The 16367-nt window shown below is 48.0% G+C and overlaps 1 protein-coding gene across 1 annotated transcript in view; it reads right to left on the bottom strand.

The window, feature by feature from the left end:
* Positions 1-16367, bottom strand: part of Pcsk6 (proprotein convertase subtilisin/kexin type 6) — a gene marked incomplete at its 5' end in the record, with an annotated part of 179965 nt that overhangs the window by 116003 nt on the left and 47595 nt on the right. The window contains one exon of the mRNA XM_023712203.1: positions 14027-14131. Within this exon, the coding sequence (XP_023567971.1) occupies positions 14027-14131 (105 nt within the window). The remainder of the gene's footprint in view (positions 1-14026; positions 14132-16367) is intronic.

Here is a 16367-nt window from a genome sequence, read left to right as displayed (position 1 = left end):
CCCTAAAATACAAACAAAAATAAAATAAAATTTTAAAAATTGCCTTACTACGAGGCTATGAATAAGTAAATTCTGATAACCTATATGCTGAGATTTTTGGCAGCCATAAGAAACATGGTAGTAAAACATGTACAGAGAGAAATCTAGAAAGGGATACAATAAAAAAAAAAAAATCTAGAAGGGAATATAATAGCAGTTTTGGGGAAATGGCCTTACTGCCAACTTAAAACATTGTAATTGCTTCTAGGATTTTATACATTTTAAAAGATTAATATGCTTTGCCTTCATAACCAGGGAGAATGCTTGGCAGGTGGTCTAAATGGGGTAGAAGAGCAGGGAGCCGGGGGCTGGGCTGGCTGAGTTACAGGCTCACCACACTCCCCGCCACGGGAGTCGGGGCGAGCAGCTAGCCTTCGTGGCCTCAGGTGGCCTGCGCTCGTGGCCTCAGGTGGCCTGCGCTCGTGGCCTCAGGTGGTCTGCGCACCGGGGCTCATCCAGCCTGACCCCGCTGGGTAGGCCTGCACGTGGATGCTCTCCAGTCAGTGCTCAGACCAGCACCTGGCACACGGCCACTGTGTTCATCGTTGCTGGGCACGTTCTTCTCAAGCTGGAGGAGCTTACTCATTTTTATAGGGTCTCATGGGAGTGGAGGTATTTTCTTTGGACTTAGTGTGGTGGGCCCCCCAGCTTAGCAACAATCAAAGCTAGAGTTCCGCACAGTACAGTGCTGGGGTCCAAGTCTGGCAGGAAGAGGATGAGGAAGGGGACCCCATTTCTGCTCTCAAGGGGTCTGGGACGCCGTCATGCAGATGAGAGTGTGGTGAGACTGGGGGAGTCTGCATGGGGTTGGGGAGAAAGATGGGAGAAGGAGGAGGAGAGGGAGGGAGAGGGCTGAAGGTGACACGGAGGCTACCGGGCCATGGTTCGGGATTCTAGCCTGCCCTGGGAGTTTGAAGAGCTGTGAAGCCAAGCAGCTGCAGAGCCAGCAGAGGGAGTGAAGGCTTCGCAGGGCCAAGGGGTAAGGTTTCCTTTCCTTCTGTTGTGGCCTTGAGTTCCCCAGTGTCCCGAGGTAGGAGAGCAGAGCAGTGTCACAGGCAGCCTCACAGTCAGGGGTGGGGACTGAGCTCAAAGGCACCCTTGGTGGACAGGACAAAATGTTCAGAAAGCAGTACCATAGGCCGGTTCCATGTGAGTTGTATAAAACACACCCACAGTCCAGGACCCTTAGAAACACTGCGGAAAAAGCTCAAGACCAATTTTAAGTTAGACACTTAAAAAGCCTCAGCAGGAAGTCCTGGATAATTTACATCTGCTGCTGTAGATACTCCTACGGAAAGTACAACGATGAAATGAGATACTTTGTTGATAATACCCGCTGACAGCATTTTGCAACTTCCCCCTAGATTGCTGCCTGAAGTAAATAAAAGGCTTTACCTGGTATAAAATACCTATGATGAGATTGCATAATCTGTTTAGCATCCTGTTATAAAATACAGCAGAACATCACTCCTTATGGCACCAGGCACCTTGGGATGTTTGCATCCTTTGCTGAGCCCTAGATTTACTATGACACCACCAGGCCCCGCTTTCAGAAAAGGGGGCGAACTCTGCTCTTCCAAGCCCAAGTGAGGGACTCCCTCTGCATCGGTTAGGTAATGTGGAAAAGCATGTTTCTGGAAATCACGAAATAGCTGCCTGGCGGGGTGGGAGCGTTTGGCATCTACTGTGGCTCGTATCTAGGTGTCTCCTCATGCAGTCATAGAGGCAACATTGCGGAGGTGCTTGGATCTAGAGCGGGTGTTCTAGGATTGATTCACAGTGCGGCGCTAGGATGAAGGGTGTCCCACCCGGGGTGTCAGCGCCACCCACCTAAAGGCAGGTAGCCTGGGTAGAACATGAAGGACAGCTGCTGCTTGCTTCCTCGCTACTCGGCTGCGTTACTGTCTTCCTTCTGCTGCCTGCCATGAACTGTTTTTCCTCTGCGATGCCCCTCTGCTATGCCACCCCATCTTGGAGTCAGCCAACTGTGGAGTTGGCTGACCTTAATAAACTGCGAGCTAAATAAACCTTTTCTCCTTTAACTTTGGGTGTCAGGTATTTTGTCTCAGCAAGAACAGATGTAACTAAGACAGCCACATAGTTCTCACAGCGAGCTAGGCCAGCACCAGATCCACAGCACAGTTAGGGGCACTCCCGGTGGCAAGAGCCTAGCCCTCTTCCATGCCCTGGTGATAGACTCGATTGCTGCAAGCCTCTGACTGCCACAAGGCAGTGTTGGTCCAATGAAACCAAACATGATAGATCTGCCACGAGAGGGGCCTTCTGGACCTCAACTCTATGGAGATGAGATCCAGGTGGACAGCACAGTCACAGGAGCCAATTTTGTCAGCGGTCACCTGCTCCTTTCCCCTGGGCTCTGGTCCGTCACTGCCTTGTTCCTCATCCATTCTAGCAAGCACAGTAGCATCACCCACCTCACTTCTTATCTGCCACAATGAATAAGCCACCTTCCAAGTCCAACTTCCCTGACTTCTCCACCCGTCAGGCGCCCTGTGGTCATGTACTCAGCTGCTACTCAATAAACCTGTGTGGAGACTCCCTGTGGGTCCTGTGCTGGGTGCCGGAGGAGTGCAGGAGCACCCTGGCCTCGCCCAGGACTAGGTGCTTTTCCCTCTGCCTTGGCTTGGCTGCAAAACTCTTGCTTTATCCCTCCTACGTTAGAGCTCAGGAGCTACCTGGCCACACAGGAAAGGCTAGAACTGTGCCAAAGACCTGCACCCAAGTGAGTGAAATGTGAACTCACCTGTCCATGCAGAAAGGATACCCTTGCACAGGCAGTTCAGAAGCTCATGTACTTGGTAGTGCAACTTTTAAAAAATTAATTATTTATTTCTTGGATATAGGATCTCATTATGCAGTTTGGACTCATAGTGATCCTCCTGTCTCAGCCTCCCCAGTGCTGGGATTACAGGCTTGCACCACCCCGCCTGGTTTAGGGCTGATCTGACACATCCAGGGTTCCAGGGTCCACACAGCATTCAGTACTGGGGATTGAACTTGGAACCTGGTGCTTGCTGGGCAGGTCTTTAGACCGTCAAGCTATCTTCCCAGTCTGGTGTTACAATGTATAATAAAGAACCACACATCACCGAGTGTCTCTAAGCTTGTGCCACTTGTGGAATTAATTCTTCCACGGGACTTGCAAATGAAAAGCTGCAGGGTGAGAGTCTTGGATGACACTTGAACCGTTTACTGATGCAGTCATTCGAGTCAGGAAAAATAACTTGGGGGTCTCTGTAGCAGTCAAAGAATTCTCTCTCTCCTCGGAGGACCAGTACTAATGGGAAGCCTAACAATGCTTCTCTGGCAGTACTCTTGTCTGTCACTTTCCAAAGATGCTTCCGTTACAACCTATTCACCAGATGCCTCGTAATGTCTGCGTAGGAGGATTCAGACTGCCTCGGTGAAAAACGTATGGAAGAGTCAGTAGCACACACGAACTTAACTTCAAGGTGACAGATACACATCTTAGAAATCAAGTCCTAAAGCCAAGTAAGACCATGAGCGATCAACCTGGCGATTGGATCTGCGATTGGATGGGCTTCGGGGTGCTATGGTTTGGAAGGATTCTCCAAAGGGCCATGCATGGAAGCTGGCCCTCAGCCCATGGTGCTGGTTGGAGATGGGGCTTAGTGGGAGGAAGTCAGGTCACTGAGCATGTGCCCTGGACAGGATACCCAGCCCCTTCCGCCTTCCCTCTTTGCTTCCCAGCCACCAAAAAGTGAGCAGCTTCCTCTACCACAAGCTCACACCATGATGCACTGTGCTGCTCCAAGCCCAAAGCAACAGGGGCCAAGAGATGATGAAGTGAAACCTATAGAACCCTGAGCCCCAAAAACCTTTCCTCTTTTTAAGTTATTTGGCTCAGGCATTTGTCACAACCACAGAAAGCTGACCAACCCAGGGGTGCTGTGATTGCCCTCTGCTGTCCAGCTGGTCTGTAGTACGCTCGATTTAGACAGGGCCCATGTTCTGTGCAGCACCGTATTTCAGTCTGCTAGGCGAGTTGTGGCAGGCAATGAGGGCTCACTGAACACTCCCTGGATGAAGACACAGAGTTAGACTTCAGATTTTAACTACGAATCCACTTTCGATGAGACAGCCACGGACAGACATCTTCCCTTCTGAGTTGAAAATGTGATCAGGTCTTAAATCCTGGGTGGTACTTGAGGTTCTTTTTTTATAGAAAATCAACCATAAGCATATTGGTACACGTGCAAGGTGTATTTGCCAAATGCCACTTCTAGCCAGAACCTAAATCATATCTGTTCACAAAAGTATTTTGATTTCTTTGAAGACATATTTTGAAAACATAGCTTTATTCTGATTTTTTCCTTTTATCCATTTTCTGTTGGCACGTTTCTGGCTAAAACTGCTACATTCTTATCCTAGAAAGTGCTTTGTCCTGGAAATCAATTCTAGGCAGAGTGAAGATTCCATAATCTTAAAATTATATCAAAACAATTGTTTTTTGTCTTTGTTTTTGTGCACTGCTGGGGATAGAATCCAGGGCTGTGAGCAAGGCAGGCAGCTCTACCACTAAGCTGCATTTCCAGTTCTACAATTTCTTTTGAACTTTTTTGTTACTACGAGCCTTCTTCCAACTTTCTTCTTAGAAAGCAAGCTAAGTCAATTAAAGCGCCTGCTTAGGCAGATTCAGGGGCCGGGGTGGGTAGGTTCAATGCCCAGCCTACCATGGCAGCCCCGCCCCTGGGGTGCACTGAGATGGTGATTGAGACTGGGTGTGGTGGCACACGCCTGTAATCCTAGTGCTTGGGAGGCTGAAAACAGGAGGATCACTATGTGTCCGATCTATGTAGTGAGACCCTGTAGACCCTGTACTAAATGCAATGCATAGAAAAAAGAAAGAAAGAAGTTAAAATTAAACATCCATGGAATGTCCTTTTGTAGATAAAATGAGGTAGAATTTAAAGTTACCCACAAAGATGCAAAATAGACAAGCAGGGCCTTGTTTGACTCACAGTGAGTGGCCCGTGGATGTTAAGAGTTACTAGTGTTGCCAGGTTGTAAATGCTGTGCAAGTGGCAGCCTTGATGGTGGCCTGTTTCTGTGGACTATGGGCATGCTGCCAGACCAGAAACCCACCTAACACACTGGTCCTGGGTGTGACAAGGGATAAAAGGAAGTGTTTATGAAACTTCTTATGAGACAATGTCCTCAAAGAGATCATGACATCTCACTTGTGCCCCACCCAAAGCCACCATTTATCTTCAGGCCCTCATCCCCTCAGGAAGCTTTTGGAAGTTCCTGGGAGCTGGAGACTCCAACTGGAGGTTCAGAGTCTTTGCTCTGGATGAAGCAAGGGTGACAAAAGATATTCACAAGTGACCCTTGCTCCCAGGAGTGTTATACTCCTGCATTGTGCGGAAGGGCATACATCTGAATTGTGTTATTAAACTTTCTTACAGTATCCACCAGCCAGCTCAGATGAGAGATTTGCACAGGTTCTGGGCTCTATGCATAGTCCGTAGTGTGCAGAGTGAGGGAGACAGTTCCTACCAGCTCTCTCTTCTTTTTTTTTTTTTCCCCTTGGCTTCTTCAAAGGAAGGCCAGGTAGCTCCTGAGCTCTAACGTACTATAATCTGTAGTCATGGGAGGACAAGGGAAGTCCCCTACCTGTGAGCCAGCCCAACTCTACTTTTGGTAGAGGAGGTCATTAGTGAGCTCCCCAGCATTCAGGAGCCACCAAATCCTAGTCTCCTCCAGGAGAGAACAACCACACTGCAAGTGCCAGTGTGGAAGCCACTCGCTCATGCTCTCTGTGGAAAGGTGGGCGTCCTGCCTCGACCTTTGAGCTCGCCATCCCTCGCAGGGTGTCTTCTTGGAAGCCTAGATCTTCATTCCCACCAACATCAACTCCTTGGAACACCTAACCAGGCCAACATTCAATCAGATAAGACTAGATGAGAGGCTTAGTGGTGACGTTAAAGAGGGGCGAATGGCGCTTCCCGACAAGTGCACGCTGCCTTACGTGTGCAAGGTGGGCCTCCCTTCGGCAGGCCACAGTCGATGCACACGGGAACTGAGTAGTCCTTCAAGGGCTAGAAAGACAGGCTTCAGTCCCAGGAGGTCCCAGTCTGGTAAAACAGCCTGGAAAGTGATGCGGCATGAGCATCTGCTTGTTTTCCCGCTAGAGAGAGAGACAGTCCACAACCTCTCTTGCTTTTCCAAGAGGCCTGTGTCGCCATCGCGGTTGAGAAGCACTGCACCAAGAAGCTAGACCTAGGAAGAACAGAGGCGACTGCCGCCATCTTGCTGGAGGCAGGAGGACTTATCAGTGCCGCAGCACACAGGGTTAGCTTCGTCAGAGCCAGTCTTGGTGAGATGCCGAAGCCCACCAGGCCTTGCGGTGAACACAGGGGACACCAGGCCACTATGCAACACGGACAGAACCTGGTGGGCCAAGGAGGTGGAAGAGGAGGAGAAAGTGGACAAAGACCCCAAATAAGAGGCATTCTAACTCAGCCCAGAAACGCACCTTCGCCCTTGTCCTGTGTCACCAAGGCAATGGGGAACTCAGCTCCCTGCCACTCCAACACCTGCAGCCAGAACCAAAACGGTACAGACCATGGCTCAATTTCTGCCCAGAAGGCCACTGCCACACGGCCAAGAGAGGACTGGACACATTCTGCCAATTTGGGAACCGGACAGTGGGTGCAGAAGCACTTGGGGAAATGTAAACTATTTATTTGTAATTTAATTCTTTTTTTTTTTTTCCCTGAAAGGAATCAGAAGGTCCCTCTCTCCCTACTACGTGTCCCTGGCCTCTGGGAATCAATAACAGAACAAGTGGCTCTATCCCAGTTTCCTCTATTGGCTGGAATATGTCCCTCCCCAAAATCTTGGGGAGGCCCAGAGATTGTGAATGACACCACAGAGATGGAACTCAGGGCCTCACGCGTGCTAGGCAAGTCCTCTACCACCGAGCTACACCCCCAGGCCCCAGAGACAGAGTCTTTAAAGAAGCATTTGAGTTAAGATGAGGTCACTAGGATGGGTACCAGCCCAATCTGACCAGCGTCCTTAGAAGGAGAGGGATTAGGGGACAGATGGCACACATAGGGAAGACCCTGCGAGGACGAAGCAAACATGCAGCCAACTGTAGAAGAGCACAGAAGAGATCAACTCCGCCGGCATCTTAATCACAGACTCTTTGTCTCCATAATTGTGGGACAATGACTTGGTGCTGTCTGAGCTGCCCAGTCCGTGGTACCGTCTTACAGCAACCCCAGGGGACTCAAAACTATCAAGACAGACAGTGGTCAGTATGTCCCATGTGTGGCCATTAGCATTGGCGATATAGGACAAGGCTTAGTCAGTTCAGGGTCCTTTCGCGTTTTTGTTGTAATTTCCACAACATAAGCCAAAATGTACATCTAAAATATTTACATTGAGAGAAGCTGATAAGAGAACGATAAGGAATGTGTCCTGCACCCATGAACCTAACTGTGAAAAGTGAGATACATTTCAATAAATGCGTACTAGGCTTCAGCCTACTACTTGCTGGGTAATTGCCAGACCTACAAGGGAAAGCTAAGGAAACGCGGCCTGAGCCTCCCAGTCCAAGACTCAGAGCCACTAGGGCCCGGGTCAGTTTGCATTCCCTGCACTTCTGCTGCCTGGGCACTGCACACACTCCGCTCCCCAGCCTGCCAAGCCAGGCCTCCCGGGCCGTCTGTAGCTCCCCTGCCAACCAGAACCCAAGCAAATTGAGCTAGTCATCGTGGTGGCCACCAAACACTGCTCCCGCTCTCGGGCTAAATCCAGAACACAAACATACAACTGCTAGGCAGAGTGGCCAAGTCTGAGGACTCCTCGCAGGCTTCCCGGTAGCAGGGAGGGGAGAGGAGAGGAGAGGAGAGGAGGGGAAAGAACGGAGCTGAGCAGCAGTCTGCAAAAGCTGTCAGTGGGGGAAGAGTGAGGTCATTCAGACCAGGAGGCAGGCGGGGCTGAGGCAGCAGGGAGGCCGACGGAGGAGGGGCTAGGGCACAGGGGAGGAAATCCTGGGCACTGAGGGAGCCTGGTGGGGATCCAGGAGGCCCACAGCAGGCTGCAGATTGGTCCAGGTGAGAGGACACATGCGACAGGGGCAGAGCCAGCTGCACAGAAGGTGGGCCGGCCCCAACGGATGAAACAGGCAGGGACAGCGGGGCCGCCAGCTTGTGGCTCATGCCATGAGATGCGGTCAGAGACAGTGAGCCGCAAGTGGGACGTGATGATGCTGTCTTGGAGAGGCCACACGTAAGTGCTGAGTATGCAGGTGAAATAGCAACACTCTGTTAGAGCAGGGGGTCCCCGAGCCCCAACCACGGACTGGGCCTGGCCTGCAGCCTGTGAAGACTCGGGCTGCACCGTGGGAGGTGAGCAAGCGGAGCTCCCCCGTACCCACTGCTCACACCACCTAGCTCTGCCTCCAGGGGCCCGCGGGGGCACCAGAGTCCCGTGGGAGCACGCAAACGGCACACGCAGGGGATCTAGGCTGCACACTCCTTATGAGAATGTAACGTAATAAGAAAAATAAAATGCACAATGTGATGATAATAATAAAGGGCACAATAACTATAAATATAATTGAATTACCTGGAACCATTCCCTCAAATGTCTAGAAAAACTCTTCAGAAAGCCAATCTCTCTGATACCTCAAAAGTTGGGACAATATTTTAATGATTTTTAAAAAATATATTTAATAGCTCAATGGATTAAAGTGCCTGCAAGCAGGTGCAGGGGCCAGGGGTTCAATCCCTCGGCCTGCCCTGCTGGCTCTGTTCCCAGGGTTCGCTGAGACAGCAATTGAGACTGGGCGTGGTGGTACATGCCTGTAATTCTAGCTCTTGGGAGGCTGTAAACAGGCAGATCACTACGAGTCCAATCTAGTGAGACCCTGAACACCCTGTAGACCCTTCCCTAAAGAAAAAAATATATATAGTACAGGATCTACAGGGTCTCACTACACTGATTGGACTCTTAGTGATCCTCCTGTTTTCAGCCTCCCAAGTGCTGGGATTATAGGTACACACCACAACACCTGCCCAGTCTCAGTCACCACCTAAACTATATTTTACAATTTAAGCTTTCTACCAATTTAGAGTAGCCATGTCACTCAGACTAGTTCTATTGTGCTAGCAACAGAGGGATCACGCGTCCCTGTCATCTGCCACGCCAGGAGGGAGGCTGGCCGCTAGGAGAGACAGAGAGCTCTCCTCCCCGCAGGGTTCCCAGCCACGGAGCAGCTCACCGGCCTCTCAGCTCCGTCTGCTCCCTGCCTGCTTAAAGGCTGTTATTTCCCAGGAACTTTTTGTTTGTTTGCACTTCCATCAGCTGTAGCGCACAGAACTATCAGATAAAATTCCATCTGTGGTTAATGAAAAGATCTCCTTAAACGTTGCCTCACCGCTGGAAAGAAACCTGAGCTCTGATTAAACTCTGGGGGCAAAGTCCCCTCCTACAAAACAGAATGCCTACTATGGTCCTCGCAATGCAATCATTTCGCAGCTTTGGAACATGAAAGCCCTGAAAAGAAGCGTCAAGTCGAAGGCTCCCAGCAGCACCGAAGGAGCCACCAAGGACCTCCTTACTAACATCTTTATCCCTCCATTTCCATCATCCATCTGGCTGAGAACCAAAGGGAAGGAAAGGGCTGAACCAGAGTCATCGCGCTAAAATGTAAGGCTTGGAAGACACAGGCAGCAGCGTCTAACCGTAAGCCAGCTTGGAACAGAATCAGAACAAGTAATTTAAAAAAAATTTGCGAGCCCTTTCAGCTATTGGCTGATGCATCTGTAACATCCACCCTTCTCCAGACTTTTGGCAAAAGCACAAGTTCAAAACAAATGCTTTCAGTTTGCTTAAATGACAGCCCTTGGAAAAACCCAGTGACTGATACTGCACACGGAGGACGCTGAGGCTGTTCTCCCCGGGATGGGGCTGCTCTACAAAGCACTGGGAACAAAATAGCCCTTTTCAGACTATATAAAAAAAAAAAAAAATCAAGCGAAGGTAATTAAGAATTGAAGGGAAATGATGGCACAACGCTAGTGCAGATCAGTCCAAAAGGATGCTTAAGAAGTGTGTGTGTGTGTGTGTGTGTGTGTGTATGATTGAAGAAGAAACAGTCCTACTGATGCCTCCCTTGTGTTTTGCTCTAACAAATGTAAGCTCTATCAGTCTCTATGTGTCATCAGGGTACGCTATAAATTCCATCAATTATTAAAGCGTGGTTATACAACAGAAACTGGAGTTAATTAAAATAGAACAGCATCTGTACTCAATTGAACTTTATCCTAAGCCCTATAACGTTCATTTCCAGTTTGGTCATTTCAACGCAACGGCAACTTTGCATTCCAATGCCTCTGAATAATATTAAATCATCTTTTCCTTTTTGTTAATAATATTAATTACACAACGCTCCAGATGTTAAGGTATCACCAAGAAGCCTCTGCTCTGGAGGAAAATGGCTCAGATGGGCTGCAATGGAAGATAACACTAAGTGCCTGTGTAAAACAGCTAATTTTGCCAAATATTTAATTGGAAATGACAAGGCAATGTAAATATCCATCAGTCTGACAGCTAATTGATTTGGTTTGCCTTAAAATGAGACTAATGTAAACAGAGGTATTTCAGTTGCGATTCTGAATTCATAATTGGTTTAGATGTCTGTATGCGTTCCCTGGGGCTACAACTTTAATTAGAGCGGTGGGAGCCGATGGGCCAATCACGCGCAGGCTCCAGGCAGAGCTGGGATGGCCTGGCTGTTTACCTTTTTCCTCTTTCTTCTTTATTGGCAGGATGCTTTGATAGCAGCCTTGCCAGGAGCTTATTAAAAAACTCAAGTGTAAAAGAGATTTTCATTCAAAATCATTTACCGGCCAGCGCCTTTGCCTGGGAAGTCTGTCCTTCTTTCTGTTTCCTGCAAGGACACAACTGATTACTGAGAATACCCTGCCCTCACACTCCCACTGAGTGCAGCACTGTGGAAGCACCTACAGTGAGTCTGCCGTGCAGCTCAGCGGCTGCTGAGGAGGCAGCCTGGAGGCCCTGGAGCCCTCCGTGGGACCCGTCCGGCCAACCTGGGCACTGCGTGTCCCCAGCCTCTGCTCCCCAGCTCTGCTGCGGGCTCGCCACTGTGCCTCACCACGGCGGACCTTCTGGAAGACTCTGCAGCCCCGTTCACAGCCCTTGTGTTCGGAAGGGAAAAGAAAATCATTCAAATTGAGTACCTTTGTTTTTGAGTCGCTGTACGCTGATGATACATAATAAAGACTGTCACCTTGGGGACCTGGTGCCGTACATGCTATAGCTCAATCCTTTTTACCTTCCTCGCCCTGCTCTTCCTTCCTGTCTCTTCCCATCCACAGACCCCTTCCACATCTCCACAACACCTACTTTCCTGTTTCCTATCATCTTTTAAAATTATGTATGTTTGAGATTTCTCGTAAAAGAGAAACCGTGCAATATTTAACCTTTTGTGTCTTATTTACCTTACTTAGTATTATGATCTCAAGGTACATCCATTTTCCACAATGACTCAATATCCTTCTTCTTGGCTAAGTAGTACTCCTCTCTCTCATACATTTTCTTTATCCATTCATCTGTTCACAGGCTGCTTCCACAGTGAATATGAGTTAAATCATGAATATGTGTGCATCATATGAATATGAATATGCATGCATCATAAGAATGAATATGCATGTATCACTGTAATATGATGTCTTTAACTCTTTGGGGGAAGATGTTATAAAAACTGAGTCATCCAAAGTAGAGAATGGAGACAAAACACAGATAAAATCTATTTTAGCTTTGCTTCTGTCCTAACAGTGGATGGACAGCTTAATTCTTAGCCATCCGCGGGAGAGGCCCACGAAACCCACTGACCTGGTCTTGTGGAACACGCCCGTGCATGGCGCTTCCTAATGCAAGCAGCTTGCGGTTCATTGTAACTCCATGTGACTGCAATTTTACAGCTTCTGAGGCTTCACACAAAGAAGCACACTGTCCTCAAAAGACAGATGTGCCGCTCACTCAAGGCGAAGCCGTGGAGGGGTGGCGCAGCCGCTTCCTTCTCACTTAGAATGTTCTCCAGCCCGAGAGAGCACAGGTGCCTCCCGGCGCCAGGCACCAGGTCCTGTCAGGCTCTGCCTGCCTCACGGAACGCCCTGCGGCTCCTTCTGAGCCAATGCCTGCAGCAGGCCGCTCCCCGTTCCCACTGCCCCACGCCAGGAGCATAAGCAATCTGGCCGAGCTCCCTAAAGGAAGGAACGATACCTGCGCCTTTGCAAAGCATCCCTTCGCATTCTGTGGTGCGAGTGCAAGTGGCTGTAATCTCAGCACTGCGTAATTAGGAGAGATGATGCACGGTAACCCGCTTAAGCACATGGGATCCTATAATAAACATTACAGTCCCTTCCTTGCCGTGAAGAGATACTGAGATTAGATTAGCAGAGGACTGCCTAGCTATTTCTACCTATTGATCTATCAGTCCCTCCATCTATCATCCATCCATTCACACATCTGTCCATCCATCTACCCCTCTATACCATTAGTTCAGAAGTACATTCAAAGTATGTCTTTCATTTCACGGACAACTTACAGAAATGAGCTCCATGCACTTTAAATAGAAGGCTCACCGGAGTGACGCCCAGAGAGGGGTAATTCGTGTGGTGTCCAGGGATAAAGCAACCCCCAACCTCCAAGCTCTGTCTATGCAAACGCAGCATGATAGCAATGGGTAGTTTGGGGCAACACCAAAAACCCGTTCTTCCACGGTAGCGCCTTATAGATGTTCTCTGGAACTACATGCAATAATTTTGTGTATCATCTAGGATTCCAGACTAGCACTGAGCACCTTGTTTTTATGAAAAGATCATTTCCATGTTTCAAACTACGTTTTACTAATGGCCACAGCTTTGGGGGATTCCTACGGGTTCTCACGTGAACTTCACTCCCCTCCCGGCACTCACTGCCCTGTGGTTTGTCACATATTTTTCTGCCCGTGCGTGGCCACATTTTCAGTGGGCTTCCTCACCAGCTCCACTGGCCCCAAAGTGGGCAGAACCAGCCACACAGTTTTCCAAAATGAATGAACTCATCACGCGTTCCCTTGGCCATCTTCAATTTTTAACCTCACCAACTTTCTTTTGCCTCCTACTTAGCATTTATTAATTTCAAACATATACAGAGGGGCTGGAGCGATAGCTCAGTATGATAAGTGCTTGCCTGGCAAGCACAGGGTCCTGAGTTCAATCCCTGGTACTGAAAAAAAAAATCAAATATATACATAAAGTATTACTAACCACTTCAATAAACATGAACTATATTATAACTTCAAATGTTAGCCTCTTTTCAAATTGGGTTTGTTTTACTCTCAAACAGAGTTATATACATTTTTTTGCAAAAACAAGTTATATACTTGCTGTCCCGGCTTTTACATTCATGGTAATCATTATGATATATGTGTGAGAACCCCAAAAGCAGCCATCTGTCTGACTTCTAACTTCATTGTTAAATTACTTGCCTAGTGGCTTTGCTTTAAGAAAAAGATACACACGTGTACTTCCTGTACTTATTATGTATTTTGTTGATATTATCCTACTTTTTGGTTTTCTTATTCTGCAGTGCTGGAAATTGAATCCAGGCCCTCCAGCACGCCAGGCATACACTCTACCAATGAGCTGTACACCGAGGCCTCTTGAATACTCCAACACTCACAGATTTACAACCCCGTGCCTCCGACTGAAGTCAAGAATTTAAATTTTCAGGTCCAGCAGTGGACACCCACGTGCGGAGCATTTAGATGGCCTGATACGCTGGGGCTCCTCTCTCATGATGTACTCAAAGCAAACACGGAAGGCGTGTCTATCTGGAGTCGCGTTACAATCTGAATGTGTGTACTTTCAGGACCACAGACCCCAAGACACCCATCCTTGGGGGACTCCCCTGCCCTGAGTACCTGGGGGTGCATTCGGAGGAAGGTGTGAGGGCCTCTGCTGCTCACGGTCGATCTTTTAAAGGTCTTGCTATGATGAAAATGGTAAAAATCTTCCAGGTTTCCAATCTGCAAAACAAGACACAGGACAGTGTCCACTAGGGCCACTGAGCAAACAGTTTCCAAAACCCTCCTTCCCACAAAAACCTTCCCTTGTCTGAGAGGCGTACCCTGTTCCCACAGGACACAGACCTCCTCCGCCATCAGCTACCCACCTGTAACCCTGGCACACGGTCAGTGTTTATGAACCGGAAGGCGGACTTAGACAGTTTTTTTTCAGATAAACAACCCTAGGTGATGTTGCTGATGAAACGCATAATCCACCAAATCTGGTGGTGAGGTAGCATCAGCTAAAGTTTGCCTTATCTTGGCCAAGTTGTTTAGATGTGGATTAGCCAAGTTCCTATTGGCCAAGCATCCCTGAAGTAGCTAAATTAGTGTCAAGTCAAATCTACACCAAAATATTCATTATAAACAAACTCTGCTCTCCCCCCGCCCCCCGGGTAAACTGAATTATCTAAGAACGAACTCTCACTCTCCAGGGCTACGAGGGAGCCAAGGACAACACTTGGATCCATCTGCTCTGGGAGTGTACAAAGGTCAGATGAGAACAACCAAATCCCTGGGGTGTCCCAACCTTCAGCCAGGGGCAGGTCTTCCAGGCAGATTGCAGCCTGCGGGCCAGATGGAATAAGAAGCAGTGTGGCCCAGTCCCAGGCCTTGAAGTGCTGGTCCTCACCAGGGTGACAGAGACCCCTGGGACATACGGATGGACACGCTCCCAGGGGACTGCTTCACGCTCTAACTGGATGTTGCCAGCCACTGTCCTCAAAAGAAAAGCTTTTAAAATAAAATGGGCTGAACATTGTCCTTCTGGTGTTAAACCATCCTGCTTCTTTCCCTGGCTTCTGGTGGAAGGAGCAGCGAAAGAGCACAGCAGGCCTCTGCCCCCAGCCGCGGTTCTACTTTCTGAGCTTTCAGTTACCTGCATCCAACTCACGGCTGGAATACTCACTGGAACACTCCAGATGTAGGCAACTGATGCTACAGAGAATATCAGCATAACTGTTTTATTTACTATCGCTTATTGTTATTAATCTCTCATTGTGCCTAACTTATAAACTATCATAGGTAAATATGTTTGGGGAAAAAGACAGTATGCATCCCAAGCAAATCTAATAAACACTTATTCAATGGTTATGAAAAAAAAAAGACAGAATGCCTGTGTATATCCATATGGCTATAGATATATTTTAATAGTACCACTATAATATACTATATATATTTTCTATGTAACATATTCCTATATATTATGCATCGTATCTAGGGAATACATACATACTATAGTATATAACACATAATGCACACATACATAAATACATATACACGTGACTGGAAGTTATAGGAATGCATGGAGCACCTTAGAACACATCCCCTGCAGACACGGGGGATTACTTTAATTGTACTCAAGAGAAGTTTATACATGAAGATTATAAGCTTTTTTTCTTGTAGTATTGGGGAATGAACCTAGGGACTGCTGAGCTACACTTCCAGCTCTCCAAAAATTTTTAATTTTAAGACAGCATCTCAACTAAGCTGCGTAAGTCGGCCTCAGAATGGCCGTTCTCCTGCCTCTGCCCCCGAAGCAACTGATGACAGCACGTGCCCCCACAACATGGGTTTCCAGACAGACAGGCCGCGTCAAACTCTACCTCATCCGCCATGTGACTTTTGGCTAGAATACTGAATACCTAGAAATCTCCATTCCTTATCAGTGAAATGAAATAAAACTACAGTGTTGGCTCCTTTGACATATGTAAGTAGAACTAAGGTGTCCCTAGTACCCAGCACCCCACTGGCCACGCCCACCTTACTTAGAGCCACTCTATAACCCAACCCAATAGAGTTGATCGGCCCAGAAACTGGAGGGAACTGGGGACTGTGACTGTTTCCACGTCTTTGCACAAGAAGCAGGTGTGAAAATTACAGGGTTTCAGGGTCAATCCTGAGGGGATGTGACTGACCTCGGCAGATACAGAAGTTATATTTCTTGTTATATAGCTCTTGCTTTATCTTGGTCTTAACCATCCAGAAAAAAGTATAAAAATGAGGTATAAAAAGTAAAGCTATATTAATATGCTGAGCTGTAAAAGGCTCAAGTCAACAACTTTTGACATTGCCAGTCATGTGTATAACCCACTACTATTATGACTACTAGACTATATTGGGTTATTTTGCTGAATTCACGCACCTACAATATTTAAATGGCAATGGAATACCTATCTCTGACAAAAGTAAACAAAAA

This window comes from Octodon degus, unplaced genomic scaffold (genome assembly GCF_000260255.1).
Source record: "Octodon degus isolate 3935 unplaced genomic scaffold, OctDeg1.0 scaffold00002, whole genome shotgun sequence".
Taxonomy (NCBI): domain Eukaryota; kingdom Metazoa; phylum Chordata; class Mammalia; order Rodentia; family Octodontidae; genus Octodon; species Octodon degus.
Note: the sequence above shows the minus strand (reverse complement) of the source record. Positions and strands in the feature narration are given on the sequence as shown.